The sequence below is a fragment of the Phalacrocorax aristotelis genome, chromosome 2, assembly GCF_949628215.1.
Source record: "Phalacrocorax aristotelis chromosome 2, bGulAri2.1, whole genome shotgun sequence".
Taxonomy (NCBI): Eukaryota; Metazoa; Chordata; class Aves; order Suliformes; family Phalacrocoracidae; genus Phalacrocorax; species Phalacrocorax aristotelis.
This window is the reverse complement of record NC_134277.1, coordinates 22,010,403-22,027,088: the sequence shown is the minus strand read 5'-3', so window position 1 is coordinate 22,027,088 and position 16,686 is coordinate 22,010,403. Positions and strand designations below refer to the sequence as shown.

General features: G+C 35.9%; 1 protein-coding gene across 1 annotated transcript in view; it reads left to right on the top strand.

Annotated features, from left to right (window-relative positions):
- MALRD1 (MAM and LDL receptor class A domain containing 1) overlaps positions 1 to 16,686 on the top strand; it is a 282,805-nt gene that overhangs the window by 104,913 nt on the left and 161,206 nt on the right. Inside the window, 4 exon segments of the mRNA XM_075082688.1 lie at positions 5,040 to 5,196; positions 8,681 to 8,791; positions 9,704 to 9,917; positions 15,042 to 15,289. Of these exon segments, the coding sequence (XP_074938789.1) occupies positions 5,040 to 5,196; positions 8,681 to 8,791; positions 9,704 to 9,917; positions 15,042 to 15,289 (730 nt within the window).

Below are 16,686 nucleotides of genomic sequence, written 5' to 3'. Positions count from 1 at the left end.
TTCAGTTCCTTGTGTTCTTCTGAATGCTTTGAAGGGGGAAATACAGTGAAGATTCTTTTTTGTATGACCACTCTTTGCTAACTACAGTTTATAAGATACTTGAAATATTAAGCTATTAAGAAAGTCAAGTATGGAAATGTAGCTCAGTTGCTTATGTTGAATTTTTTATATCCATTAAAATATTGTGAATTTCCCTCTGAAATTAATTAGGATTATTGCACTAGCACAGGAATGTGTCTGTATAGAGAATGCTTGCAGTAGAGAGGTAAAATTAATTATTTTCAAAGGGTAAATATCAAGACTTTAGTGACACATATTGTAGCTACCAATTAAGAGGTTTTCCATGGAATAATTTTCCAAATGAGCCTGAGACCTTGCAGCTACTGGCAGGGGAGCCTGCAGGTGTTCTGCTGAATTTCAGCACTTACATAAGATCTACTTTGAAAGTCAGATTTATTCATTTTCATACATGTTGAACAATATCTTGTTTTACACTTGTTACCATAGGAAAAAAAAAAAAGAAAAAAAACAATGGGAGTACTCTTATGGAATAGGAAATAAAGGAATTTAAGGAGGGATCAGATGATTAAATTGCACAACAAAGAACTACTAGCTTGGCTGAAGATCACTCAAAGAATAAAGGTGTGGGCTGAGGAGGGGAACAACTTCTGAGCAGAGTAAGAGACAGATAATTTAGGTTTATGGAAAGTTTTTTGAATGCCTTGTGACTGTATACTACTTACTGGTTTAAAATACATGTAGGCTAGCTAAGAAATCTTTTACGTTAAAAGTCACAGCTCGATAAACTGGACAGATGATTGCAGGTATGTTAACTGGCTCTGCTACTAAAGATGTATCCATAGAAGGTGCAGGTCCTCTAACATGTAGCTGTATGCAAACAGAATAATTGTGTATTACTTTCTTCAAACTATTCCTCTTATTGAATGTGCATCTCCCTGTAAATTCCATGCAGGTTGCTATATCAGACTGCTTAAAGAAGTCAAGACAGAAAGATTGCTTTGCTCTGTGAACCACCACAGTGCAAGTTAATGTCAGCTACAGACACTAAAAGAAAGCTTTTCTTTTAAACTGGAACATGGATAGGTCACAAGTGTATCAGTCTTGTAGTCCTAAGTGTAAAATTTTCCATTATAGGAGTGAAAGTGAACAAGGATGCTCTACACACACTTATTCAGCCCCTTCTGACCCTTCCATTTCCCTTTCCCACACATCTTTAATATTCTTGTAATCACATACTGCCGCCATGTTTAATGGCTAGCACTGTATGGCTTACTAGTTTTAAATGTAACATTATAGCAAACAATGAAAAAAGGCCAAAAAATTTGCAGTGATGCCTGCCCTCTTAAAATGCGCTATGGGACCAGCAGCATCTAGGCAGAGATGTGATTTCAGTCTGCCTTCAGAGCAAAGACATATCTGACAGAACACACCAAATAAGAGATGGATGTTTGAATTTCATCATAGCACTGCTTGTACCCTGCCGCTGCTTCAAGCTAATCTCACTGAGAGGCCCGGACGTAATGCTGGATACTGTGGGAAGTGTGAGGGCTGTTAAGTGCTGTTGCTTTTCAAAGCTCTTTATCATTCTGCACCTTACAGCCCTCTTGAATGCTATTGCAAATACAGTGCTGACGTTCTTGGGCCACTGAAGGTATGACCTCCCAGTAGCAGAGTAAATTCTGAATTTTTAAATGTTTTTGCAAACCTTAAGAGAACTGGATATTCTCCTACCTCCAGGCAAGACCCTGGTAGAATACTCAGCACCAAGGGAAAAAGAAACAAAAAACTGCTACACTGAAGTAACAGCTTTCTTCAGCAGAAAGGAGGGAAATAAATGAACATTCCAAATGCAGGCTTGCTTGAAAGATCTGTAACTACATAGTTTCAAAGTATTCAATGATCATTTACAGTACATGCAGTTTATTAGGAGAAGCTGTTTTAATAAAAATTACTTTTAATTTTGGGATAATTGCCCTAAGCGTTGCATACATGTTACTCTTTTTTGTGCTTATTTTCTGCAATAGTTCACTTCCAAATATCTATGCTACTGTCTCAAGGATGATGTAAATACAATTTACATTTTTAGGTAATTATATTTAATAATATAATATAATATTATATTTAATATAATATATAATATATTTTATAAATAATAATATATTATTACATTTTTAAGTAATTATAAACATGTCTGAATTACTAGGCTACAGTGATAAAAGAAAAGCTGAGGAAAACTTCTTTCATCTGCTTCTGAATGAAAAGAAATATAAGATTGTGGAGAAGATCCAGATTTCCCCAGATCATTACTCTTCCGCCTAGAATCCCACCAGACTGACTTTGGGCCCTGTTGGCTTTATCAGTGATTTCACCTGTAACGTATCTGACCTACACCAAAAGAAATCTGTATGACATTTTAAGAAGTGTTTTTGAAGCATATCATTCCTCCTTCAAAAGTATCTACTTGTTGTCGCTGAGAAAGAGAAAATTTTGCTATAAACTACTGGGCGTTTCTTTTATAAAAAAGGAAGATTATAATTCTGCTGAGTAGTTATTTCTATCTTATGGGTGGCAGTAGAAATGTTAACTCTGATCATGACCACTGCTTTCCTGCATGTATTTGATTTCTACCTAAAACTATGTCCATAGGCAATCCATCCCACACACTACTGATTTTTTATATAAAAGTCTTCATTTTTCAGTTACAAATCATAGGTACTTCATGTTCCCCAAATAACATGTAAGAAATTATTTGGAAAGTGTTATCTTCTCCTGCATAAGTGCCTTCATTTTATGGGATCTTTTAGCACTTGACTTTAAATAAAACAAATGTTATTAATAGTTAGAGCTAAGAGTCCTCTTTCCTAGCTAAAGAGAAATCATGGGAATAATTCACTTCTGTGCCTTTTGACATTTGCAGACAGATTTTACATACAAATCCTTACCAATATCTACAGATACAATTATTCTCTCATTCTTGGATGCTAGATAAGGTTTTGGGAAACCTCTGAGAAGTGTGTAATGATTACAGAAATGAACTCTGGCTGATTAACTAGTAAAAGTGCTCCCCCCACTTCTGACCCATGGAACTGTTAGAACTCCATTTTGCACTGCTGAAAGAAATAGTCTGAGATTTTTGTACCAAAATGTTTTATAACTATCAGAATTGTCTCTTATTTTCATCTACCAAAATAATTTCTGTAGTTTCCCATGGCTATAGCAGTTGTCTTTTTAATAATTTTTTTCTGGTGTGACAGCAGCAGACAAAAGCAGTACTCTGCATAATAAACAACGAACCAGCCCCTCATTTGCAAGGATTTTTGAAGGCTGTTTTGTGTCAATGGCTATTAATAGGCTTTAATTTTCCTATGAAGCAAAAATTTAATGGTCTTAAATAGCAAGAAAGAGATGGAAAATTATTTTCATTTAAATATAGCCTTAAGATCAACCACGGGCTACAGGAGGGATTTTTAGATACTCTACGAATTTCTTTGCCCTGGGCAAAAGAAAGATCAGGCTGTTTGCAGTCTATCAATCTGTCACTGGTTATATTAGAAGCAAGTTATGGCATACATGATTCTAAGGATGAGCAAATTAATTAACGGACTTCAGATCCTCAGAGGAAATTGCTGTGTCAGTACAGAGATAAAATTTGCCTGTTTGTAACCTACTTTATATTACGTACTATAGTAGATAAAATGTACTGTTGCTAAAGGGACTGAATATACAGGGGAATTCAGTCTCTCCTTGACCTCCAGAGTATATGACAGGCCTTAATTAATATGTGTTAAAGTATTTTGTGATTATTGAGTGTAAATTATTCTACAGAGTAAACAATCTATTAGCTTTGTTGTAACTTTGCATTCATAAACCTGTATGTTCTAAATTCATAGTTCTTTTATCACACAGATCAGGACACATTGAGTTCAATATAGGCATTGAAATCTGAGGTAAACTGTGTCTAGAAAAATAGTGAAGATATTTTTAAGTATTTTATAACATATTTTAAAGAAACAATTTTCTTACAAGATTTCAAAGAAACTTTACTAGGTTATTAATAAAGTAGTTTTTATATTTGTTTAATATTGCAGGGCCACTGCAGCAAAGACTGCATCAAACTGAATTCTTACCACAGGCACCAAAGTCTTTTAGTCCTTTAGACTGCTCTAAGTATAAAAACCTTAGAGAGGACTGGTGAAAAAAACCCCAAAGTTCTTCAGCCCGTACCATTGAATTCCTGACTCTTCCCATTCAGCAGGACTTTCAGTCTGTGAACACCCTCTGGGCACCCCGCATTTCTCTCGGCAGTGCTTGCTGGGCACAGTCACTGCCCTCGTACAGTTGCAGTGGCACAACTTTATGGAGCAGTTGCTCAGAGCTTGGTCAAGCAGGAAAACTGAAAAACAAGGAAAGCCTAATACCAGGACCTTTATAAAACTGTAGGTCCCATCGTCAAGTTTGCAAGCTTGTTGGAAAGGTTCTTTCTTTTGATAAGCACTGAGTGTGTAGCAACTCCACTGAAGAGAACGGAATTTATCTGATCAACAGCTGCCTTTTATTTTGAAAAGCAAGGTTCTTGGGAGCCAAATCTTAGATACCCCGAACACTAAAGCTGCACTTCTGGTGTCTCTGTACACTTAGCGTCTGTTTACTGCAAAGCCAGCATCATCTTCCCCAGCAGCTCAGGAGAAAGAATTTCACCCATATCTCGATTTTTCTTGATTTCTGTGAGGAAAGAGAGCGAGGGGTAAACCCTGAGCCCTCATCTGTATGACCCTGTGGGTAAAGGCTGACTTCAGCTCTGTATTTTGTTTTGCCAATCTCTGATATAAAAACACTAGCTGCCTTTCGAAGGGCTTCTTGGGATTCTGGCTACACACTGATAAACTAAAACGCATCCAGATACCCAGACAGAAGATGTTATATCTGTATATGGAAATTTTACCATTTTAACTTTAACTAGAACTTAGTTATGAGTAAATGTTTTGTTTTAATAAAGAAAAACCTTTCTCTCTGAGCAGGTGTACTGAAGAAGGCTGGTATCTGTTCGCAGTCAGCTCAAATGGAGAATTTGGTCACACAGCTGACATTGCTACCCCAGTCATCTCCCTTACAGGGCCCAAATGCAAACTCATATTCTGGAACCACATGAATGGTTCAACAATAGGTTCTCTGGAGGTATGGTGATGTTCTTTGTTTTGGGTTGGGTTTTATTTTACTGCCTGAAATTGCTGTGAGAAGATTCATGCCTTGTCATTTAGTTTCATTAAAGCCTAGGCTGCTAATAAATGAAAACAAACAATTATTAACACTCCACTGCTCTCAATATGTTACAATCTGAAGGAAGCATTAACTCGAGTAAGCTGGGGAATCTAAAATTATGACCTTTATAGACTTACTATGCTTGGAACTTCCATACAAGAAAAAGCCTTGTACTGCACAATACCCTTTGAAAGGGCATCAATAGGTATTTGGACATCGAAGTCTTTGGCTGAATATGGGAGCATGAAAAAAAGAAGTAATTGTATTAAAATTTGCTGTAAAATTTTATAGAAACAGCTTATTCCTCAGAAAGTTTAACATATATCTTTCAGAGTTTAATTATATTCATTTAAACAGCATTGAACTATTTCCAGGACATAACAGTAACACTTTCTTACCCATATCCTTTTCTTCACTCCAGTTGAAATAAAAGCACTTCTGTAAATGAATTGTAACTCATTCAACAGCTTGTATATCAAATGAGTCACTACAAAGTAAATGAATAAAACAGCAACGTTGTTCTCAACAAATTTTTTGCTACACATCTGAGTAACTATAATGGGATTTCCCATTGATGTTACACATAACTATGTAATGGATTGAAAAAAATACTCAGGATAAGTTACCCAGTCACCTGTGCACTCAGTATCAAATTGGGTACAGCCAGTGCATGTGGATTTAATTGTACAAATAAATTCTCACTAGCTCGGTTAATATAAATAACAAATTATAACAAAAATCTGGCAAAATGCAACTGTTTTGAAGATGAAATTAAAATGTATATTGACATTAGAGCAGAAATCTGAGATGTGGTGTCCTTCACCCCATGCATATGACTTGCTGGATGTTCAGAGGAAGCATGTTCAGTATTTTCTTGATTTTTTCTTAAACAACTTTTAAAGATGTCACTGAACTTCTCCCAAGTAAGTAAAGATCTTGCTCGGCTGCTTGACAAGTAGTCAAATTTTAATTCATCAGAATTAGTGGAAAATCAGAGTTTAAAGATGGTTTGTCCCCAGTTTTAAGACTTGGGACAGATCAATTTGCTTTGAGACTTCACGTTTACTCTGGTGTCCAAGGTTTCTTTGTGGTGTAGGAACCCACATTAGCTGGAATCAGGTCCACACAGTGTTTTGTAGAAATTAACAGCAAATTCTATGGAGCCATGCCCAGTACTACCACCACAAAAGGCAAATGTATATAGATTTTTTTTCTCGGTTTCACCACAGGAGACTACAATTTCCTTCTATTCCTTAACTGATTCCCCTCCCCGCCATAACTTAATTGATTTTAAGATGTACCAAAGGAAAATCACAAAACCATTGCATTTTAAACATTATAAATAATTACCTGGTTTCAATTGCTTATTTATGCAATTAATAACAAATGTAAGAATAACTCAGACTGTGAAATTATTTAGGTAATTTCTCATTATTTTCTTCTAAAAGTGCTAAGTATTATATAAATGTGAATCTTTTCTGTTCTTAGAAAAGGTCACTAAACGTCTTTTATCCATATCTTCCCCCAAAACTACCACATTTTTATTTAATTCACAAGTCTGGAGTTCTGCATGTTAGTCTGCATCCATGCCACCAAATGTCATGTAGGACACACTGAAAACTTTCCTGCTATTTGCATGAATGGCTGTTTTCCTGTTTCTATGACTTTCTTAAATATTGATTAGCTGTCACTTTATTGTGCAACCTGGGTTTGAATATTTGTTGGAAACATTTTTTTCTGATTTCTGCCCTCTGACTTGGCATGGGTAACTCTACCAAAGTATTACATGTGCTTTTTCAATAACTTGCAATGTAACCAAAATGCATAGACTTCAGATGCATGAGGGTACAGGAAAGCCCTGGATTTTAATAGCACATAGATTTATGGCCATATTTAACTCTAAAATTATAACCTGTAGCATTATATGATAGAAAATATGAATTTCTGATTAAGGACTTGGATTTATAATTAGTAGGTAATTTACAGTATATGTAAAAGCATGTTTGTATGTGTCTATATAGTCACTCACATACATATATTTGTATAAATATATAGGTTGTATGTGAGCGTAAGAGAAACCTTTTTTTATTCAGCACCCCTTATTCTCTCAAATAATATCTGTAATCCCTTTTCTCTTCAATTTTTTTTCCTTAATATTCATGTCTTCTGCAGGCAGTTTTTCTTGTATATAAAGCCAGGTGTTGCTTTGTTTTTCTGTTCAATTTAACATATTACACCTGTTTCTTTTGTTGCCCTGGAATGAATGCTGTTCAGTGTGAGAACCTGCTGTTTGCTTGGCAGAACTTACCTGTTATGCAATATCATATGCACTCATGGGACTGCATACATTTTCAAAAAATACCTTTATTTCTTTCATTAAGATGAAAAATGCCTAGGCTGCCCTAAGAAGATTAGACACAGTAGCAATAAATCCTTGAAAGCAGAAGTGGTTCAGGCAACTCCTGAACTGATGTTTAGCTCTGCGAGTACTGGCTGGAGACACAGCTTGACACACTTCATCAAACACCCATCTTGTTGTTATTGTCAGCTCAGTTGAATTTGGATGCCCAAGAGGTTGGAGCAAAACATATTTAGGACTTTGTGCTCATGTCAAAAAGTGTCAGCTTTCCCCAATTCAATGACTATTTACAGGGAAAAGGCTATTTACGAGTCTTCCATTGCCCAAAGAGATGAAATTTGGTCTTTAGAAGAAAAGAACAAGTTTTTATTTGTAGAAGAAAACACATTTCATAAGAATCAGGACAAGAAAATCTATCCCAGAATGGAGCAATCTAATGTATGCATGAATGAATATATTTTTCAGGAACTCTTGCTGTTAATGATGTTTCCCTATTTTACAAATGGATCCTGAACAATTAATGAGCAATTTTGTCTGTGGCTAGCTACTCCGGATAAATTAATGAGATAAGTTAGTCCAGGTAAGGCTCTGGACTGAGTATTTTTACAAGGACAACAGAAAACCTTAAAGCTTTATTTTCTTAGAATAGTCATTTATACTGGCAAATCCCTTTGCTTCAGGACATTAGGAAAAGGTTCTTCACTGAGAGGGTGGTCGGTCACTGGAACAGGGTGCCCAGAGAAGTGGTCATGGCACCAAGCCTGTCAGAGCTCAAGGAGCCCCTGGATAATGCTTTTAGTTATATGGTTCAGTTTTAAGTAGTCCTGCAGGGAACAGGGATTTGGACTTGTGATCCTTTCGGGTCTCTTCCAACTCCAGATATTCTATGATTCTATGATTCTGTGATTCTGTGATATTTAATGGTGGTATAGAGATAGGTTGTACAAAGTACTCTTGTACTCTTGTATACAACTAAGGGACCTAAAATGAGTTCATAAAGGAAAGATTTTTTTTGTGACCTAGAATTATTTATTTTTTTAGGTACTCTGTAAAACCGGTAACAGGATTTCTAAACTATGGACGCAGAGTGGCAGCCAAGGTCCCCAGTGGAACAGAGCAGAATTGTTCTTAGGAATTCGTTCAAATTTTCAGGTGTGTATTCCTATACTATGTGCTTCCTAGACAGCTGGCTTTAGGTACTTCTATATTATGCATTCTTCACCTCCTAATTTCCCTTTTTGCCCCATACACATACTGCATCTCCCCTTCTTAAGAGCAAAAGTCATCTTTTTGGCTGTCTGATTGGTTATCTGAGCTGGACACAAGCTTTTGTAAATTTCTCACTCCCCTTCAATATCAGATTAATATCAATTTTTAAGATCCAGGATCCCTTCTGTCCTTGAATCCGAGTCAGGTTAAACTATTCCATTTCCTTCTCCTTAGTGTGTAGTAACATTACATGTGGTTTTTTTAAAAAAAAAGAGTCCTAAGCATCATGTTTGCTTTGAAATATGAGGTGATTCCTAAATTTCTTAGAGTTACTTAGTCATGGGTATGCCCTGCATAATTGTATCCCTAAAAAAAACCAACCAATGCTTAAAATCAGGAACATGCTTAAAAATATGTTACATTCCCTGGTATTTCTGTCTTGGATGGCTTTTAATGAAATTTAAGATTCTTTTTACATTCATGGGATTAACTGATGAATGACTCAGACTAGTCTTTTTCATCCTTACTTTGCAGAAGTAGGTCGAACCCTTGCTATTAATTCAGAATGAGTGGGGACTAGTATCTGTTTGTGTTGTTCATTTTCTTTCCCTTTTGGGTTTTTCTTTTTTGTACTTGGTTGATGTTAGAAGATGGTCCTTCAATAACTACAGTGACATATCTGTGCAAGCAGTAGTACAGGATGTCATAGGACCGCGCTTTGACAGTAAAAGCTGACTACTTCATATTCCAAGATTTGCAAGGACCATCATAGTCTCTGTTCTATTCATGTTACATGTATAAACTTTTATATATTTTAACAGTATCTTGTTTTAATAGCTCTGTAATTTTTATTAGGTTGTTTTCAGGGCAAAACATGGTGTCAGTTACATGGGAGATGTGGCAGTGGATGATATCACCTTTGAAGATTGTTCCCCTTTGCTCATCACAGGCAGACCTTGCACGTCAGAGGAATTCACATGTGCCAACAAGTACTGCATCCCAAAGGATAATCTGTGTGATTTTGTAAATGACTGTGCAGATAACTCAGATGAGAGCCCTACTATTTGCAGTAAGTATGGTGTTTTTTTAATATAATTATCATAAATAACTGTGCCTGCTCTAAATTGTTATTTCTTGAATACTTTTGACAGTTCATCAGCTAAGAAAGCAAACACAAAGGTAATAATTTAATTCTATTCCTTGGCTTTTAAGGATTTTGAATTACTATTATTTAATTTGAAATCATATGATAGAAAATAAAAAGAGCTGTTAGTGGATTTCTTAAAATAACTCAGAAAGCAGCTGTCCTTAAAAGCAGAATAAAAATCTCCTGCTTTCCATATGAAAAGAATGTATTAAAGCTGAAAAAAAAATACTTCAAGCATAATACCTTTGGGATATGAGGGACCTACCTCCTTTGGTATTTCAAGGATTATCAGGTCTCTTAGAAAACCATTTTAATGTGAATACTGTACACTTTCAGTTTTACAAGAGATAGCAAGAAACAGCATCTGTAGTATCAGATTCAAAGAATGATGTTTCATATCAAATGGGTTCTCCTCTGGAGACATGGATCACAATATATAGTACTAACACTTTCTTTTTCCTACTACAGTCATGGGAAATGCTCACACAATCAATTCTGCGTTGTTTGGTATTATATAAACTGTTGCTTCATTTTTATTGAGATTATGAATACAGTTTATAAAATTCTTGGTGAATAAAATTCTATGAAGCAATGGTATGCTGATATCCTATGAAGTTAAGGTACACATCAAAGGGACTGTGTTTTGCTAATTATTTTCATACTATTAAACTTCTCAAGGATTTCCAAACCAGGAATATCATGTTTCTAAGCTATATGGGGACCAATTCAGATCTTCTGCAACTGAAAATGAGAAGTGTATCAAGTTGGAATTACTCTGTTGAAAAAGATTCTCATATTTTAGCTTTTATTTTCTGAAATATTTAAAAGCTGTTTACCCACGACTTTTCTGAGTTTCCCGGATTGTCGGTATTTCCCACAAAACAGCATCAGCCATGTAAAGACTGAAGCATTAGGGGCAAGATGTTTCAAACGGGCTGATGGGATTTAGTTTTGCAACCCCCTAAAGTATTTCATTCTGATTCCCCATTGGAAAAGAGAAGCGCCGAAACTGTCCCACAAAGAAAGTGCTTTCCTGTAAATGCTTTTTTTACTTATTATTTTTAAGCTTTTTTTAAAAAAAAAAAGTAAGAATTTGTGAATAAAAACATAATAAAAGAACTTTCCTAACTGCATTTTAACAGGAAGTTTTACAATGAAGTATTACAGAGCCTTAAGAGCACAGAGGTCATTACTGGGGTGAAACTTCTGTATCAACATGGCTTTTGCCTCAGATAAAAAAATTATCCCATTTCATAGTGTCTAATTGTGCTGGAAAGTGCTTGGTGACCAACTATGACTTTCTTTGTTAGGTCCAGGAGTGCTTTATTCAGTAGCATTTTCAATAACAGTGTCAGGAATTAGACTAATTTTTGCTCTCCTTTTTTTCCTTTTATTTTTTTAGTTTTGAAATAGGTATGTTACTTTAAATTTCCACTATGTGTTGGACTGGGGTTTCTTTTGTTGATGTTGCCTCTGCCTTATATATTTAATAAAGTAGAAATATATAAGATAGCACTTGCTGAGAATATACCTAACAGAAAAATGTTAGTTCTGTCTTCCCAGCTTTTTCATGAGGCAGGCTGCCTCTAAAGAGAACATAATGATAGGAAACACATATTCCCACTCTTTGTGAAATTTTTTCCGTTCCTTGCAGCCATCAGAGAAGAGTTGTTTCCTCACTGCTGAACCATTGAACTGTAGCTTGAAAACCTCAAACTCAGAAGCCTGGGGAAAGCTTTAGGAGGGCAAAGCATAATATATCAAATCACAGGAAACAAGTAATGGGCAGGTTTGCCCAGGCATGGCATTTGCATTTAAAAACCATGAAAACTGGGCAGCTTCCAGGCGTCTCCAAAGTACCTTTTAGCAGTAGCTGTCCTGGATCGCTAGCTCTAACTGTAGATTATTTGGTTTGCTGTGTGCACAGAGTCATCATATCTTAGCCCATGAAGCTTTTCTGCACCATGTTGAAAGAAACTAGCCCCTAATTTCTGTTATATTCCTGAAACTCCAGAATGTTAATCGGATGATATAAATGCTGACACATGAATTATGCCTCATGAAGCTGTTAAATTACTATTGAATGATTTGTGCCTTGGTTTTGTTTGCTTTGTAGAGGGCTCTTTTTAGCTTGCTGCATAATGTCAGTGCTGTAAAATAAGTCAAGTACACATTTTAACAGATATACTGATTTGTCAAATGTTTAGAAATTGCCCCATTAGATGCTGAATGAGTGATCCACGCTCAGAGTTTAAGTATAATGTCACTAGTACTATTTTCTTACTAAAATATATGAGAACAAAATAAACCACAACAGTGCTGGGGAGGTAATGAGTGTTAGCATTCCTTCAACCTTGTTCAGAAACTGCTGGGGTTTGCCTTATGCTGCTCGAGATTATCAGTGTATCAGAGGAAGGTATCTGAGGCAGTTCTGGCTAGACTGAGTTGGGCATGACTCCTTGCAGCCGATAGGGTGTTTTATGAGATCAAGTAAACTAAATTTTGTGAAAAAGGCTGTGGGCCAATAGTATTTTTCCAGTCTGAAATATGGATTAGTGCCAGTGCAGGTGGCTGTACTTGGTAGATGTTTGTTTTTGTCTGAGCCTTGTTAATGTTTGGTTTAGCTCATCAGTGTGCTTCTGAAGCAAATTCCTATTTCATTGTGATTTGGTTTGCATTGTAGAGTATGCTCAAGCATATGAACTAGGTGTCTTTCATTACAAAACAAATTGAAAGATGAGCTTCAGGGGGGCACCTAAGGTATTCTAACCACTAGTGGTCATTCAGCCCACAGGATCAGTCTGTACCACCTCAGTCCTCTTTCCTCCGCTACCCCCATAAATGTCATCAGGTCCTCCACGTCAGGTCTTTTGCTGTACAGGTCTGCTCCTTTAGCACTGTAATTCTTGTTCATTTAGGCATAGCTTTTGGGAACAATATGACTTAAAATAGTTTAAATTTTGCTCCATTTAATGACTTACTTTCTTACAAAGATTCATTAGATTTTTTGTGATCAATATGATACGATTCATATACCTACTGTTAAGTGGTTTTCTTAAATTATTAAGCTCTCATCCAGTAGACTAATTCAGCAGCCCTGTGTCACTGCTCCACAGACAAAAGGATTAGCTTTGCTTTTGTACTTCGTTACTAAGAGTTCACAGTTCTTCACAGGAGTGTCTACTACCAAAGATTTAATATGGAAGTGCACAGTCATCTGCTGTAACTTGAGTTTCTAAACAGGCTGCCTAAGTTCTTTTTTTCATCAGTGAAATGACTGGTGTCATAGTGATGAAGGACATCTAAATTCAGCTTAGGTAACACACAATATATACAGCATTAGTAGGGATGTTCAATGATGATGCCTCAAGGTCTCGATTCTTGAAAACATGCCTTAAAATGGTCAGCTGCATGCATGAATTTTATTGATTAGAGACAGAATTTGTAATTGAAGGGATTTCTTTAACTAGGATCCTGAAATATTAGGTAACTAAATGATCATACGGCAAAAGGTGAGGAGTGGCAAATTTTATGGGCCGTTACATTCACTTGAGGTAAACTACAGTCTATGTTTTGCATCAATAATAATCATATCATCTAGCACTTGGGGTCTGGGGTTTTTAAATCGTTATTCCAGATGGCATCATATTTGCAGACAAAGGTAAAAGACAGTGAAGATATTTTTGCTAAATAGTCCATATTTTTAAGACAAAATTTCTAGCTTCTTTTTCTCCCTTATGACCTCCACAAAGGAAAATACAAGGAAGAAATCTTTCATCTGATCTCAGCCTGAAATTTTAGAGGTAGCTGTTTGTACTGTTTTGGTCCATGTGAGACTCTACGGATTTTAGCTTCTTGGCCTCATTACTGAGCCTCCTGACCAGCTGCCAATTAAGTAAAGCTACTTCTAAGTGGCTGAACTTTATCAGACCCCAGAAAGAGGCTCAGGTTCTGTCTACATTTTACGAAAGTGCTTTTGTCATTTCTTATATTATCAGACCAAGTGATGCATATGGTTTCCAAATTTACCTTCAAAGCACTCTTTTTTCCAGCAATAATAGTAAGAATATTCAGGGCACAGTCAAAAGTCTCTTGAAGGCTCTGCCAAGATTCCATCTTATTTCAGCAAGTTTAGTCTTACTTGGTAATCATTATAATGAACTTATAGATGCATAGAGGAAAAAATATACACAGCTTAAACTTCTGGAGTGGAGCAATTGACTTAAGCTTAATTTATGTGGACAGTTGACTCACCATGCTGGCTGTTTTGACATTCAAGATTGGAAAATCGGTAAAGAGCATGCATGTTGTTTCATATAAAAATCAACCAAAATTATGACAGCTTTCTCTTTTTCCAGGCATTAAATACGATTTAAGGATAAATGTAGAAAATCATCTATGTTTGCATATTGACTAAGAAAATACATGTGCGAACTCTTCTGGAAACATGCAAAAGTAAACTAACTATGGGTGTCATTCAACTCAAAGTTAGCACACCTACATTTATGTTTTACCCATATGTGTCTGTATGGAGGCTGTGTCTGTATGGAGGCTGTGTCTGTATGGAGGCTGTGTCTTTATGGTGTTCAGCACATTCATTTGGATGGGTTTCTGTTCCCTAAATATAGGCATTTGTTATCATTTTCACATGACCATAACATGTTCCTCCAAAAAGAGCTTATTTTCTGCAGATGTCTTGGATGACCAATGGAGGGCACCAATTGACCTCTGCCTGCAAGACCCTGAAGAGCCATTCAGCTTGACCTAAAAGATATCGCTATATACAGTTACTTTTATACCAAGGACTCTGTTCACTATAATAACGAGAGTAGAGACCTACATCATATATATACAGTTTTATCCTATCTTATTATTATATCCTAGAACATTAAAAATTCATTATTTAATAAGATATATGGATATTATTTTTTATATTGAATCTTTTTCTTTTTTCTTTTGTGGATTTGAGTACTAGGTTGCAGTATATGTACCTAATCAAATTATTGAAAAAAGATCTCTTTTCATGAATCTGCAAATGTCTTTCAGGTACATCTATTGGGCATTGTAATTTTGAATTTGATCTTTGTGGATGGAAGCAAGATGAAAATGATGATTTTGACTGGAACCTAAGAACTAGCAGTACTACAAAAATGGGCACTGGACCGGCTACTGATCATACACTGCGAGAACCATCTGGTCATTATATATTTATAAAGAGTTCATTTCTTCAGCTGCCAGGACAGAAAGCTAGGATTTCTAGTCCTGTCTTAAGCAGAAGGAGTAAAAACTGCAAGGTATGTGAGGGTGTGGTACTAGCAGGAATGAAGAATTTGATTTTTGGATTGCACTGAGATAATACTCATAAAATGAATAAAGATGATCACTGAAATATTTCTTGAGAAAAAAACAAGCATGTTGTAGAAGAGTCAGGGCCTGATCTTATTTCCTTGAAATCATTAGAAACCCTGCAAACCTTGTTGCAGGAGAAGAATGACTTCTATAAGTAAATAAGTATTCTGAGAGATTCAGATGAAGTTGAGAGTGAATGTGGTGTCTGATTTAGAATATGTCTTATGTGACAGTCACCCTAAGTCACATACAACCATGTAATGGTTTGTGATTTTATGGAGAAAATGTGTATAAATACAGTAACAATTGGATTTCAAAGAGTACAGCTGCAAATGGAAGGAGGCGTGACAGAAGGATTTGTCACCAACTCTCCTCTAGAGGATGGAGAAAAGTAAGCCTTTATTTTCCAAAACACTACAGCACATTGTAGTGATTTGAGCCTGAACATTTCTCTGCAAACCTAGATTTAAAAGTTTTCTAGTTCTGATACATCTTTTACAGTCTTTGTTAAAATGGTAATGTGTAGTTTCATATGACATCTTTCAGAACACGTCTATCAGAATTGGCTACAGGAACAATATGCTGGAAAAGTGAATTTTCCAGAAATTTGAACTATGCATTACATTAAAATGGTATTTGTCCAAAATTTCATAGTCTTTTAGTGCAAGGCAAAAATAAGCACTGTCTCAGTCTCTAGCATCCATGTCAAACACAAAATGGAAGTTTAAACATTAATAGTTGCCAATAATTCTAATTACTAATAAAATTAGTCATAGTTTAAAAATAGTAGTTAGAAACAGAGTTAATGAAATATCTATATATATTATTTACATGGAGAGGAATATTGTGCATAAATGAAGCTGCTGAGGGAGGGAAAGTGCTGCTTTTAGCCTTTGGAAAATTAGCAAAGGAAAATTTATAAATACTTCAGAAAATTAGCAAAGCAGGAATGGCTTCATGTTTTCAGGGTAAATTTGGGAATGGATTTCCAGAATTGAGGAATTGATCCAGGGGTGAGAAGACCTTGTGAGGAGAAAAAGGAGGTAGTATTATATAAAATTGATTCAACGTTTGATTTGAGAGGAAGTGTCATGGTTTAATCCCAGCCGACAACTAAGCATCACTCACTCCCCGAGGTGGGATGGGGGAGAGAATCAGAAGAGTAACAGTGAGAAAACTCATGGGTTAAGATAAAGACAGTTTAATAGGTAAAGCAAAAGCCATGCACACAAGCAAAGAAAACAAGGCATTCATTCGCTACTTCCGATCAGCAGGCAGGTGTTCAGCCATCTCCAGGAAAGCAGGGCTCCATCGCACTTAACGGTTACTAGGGAAGATTAAA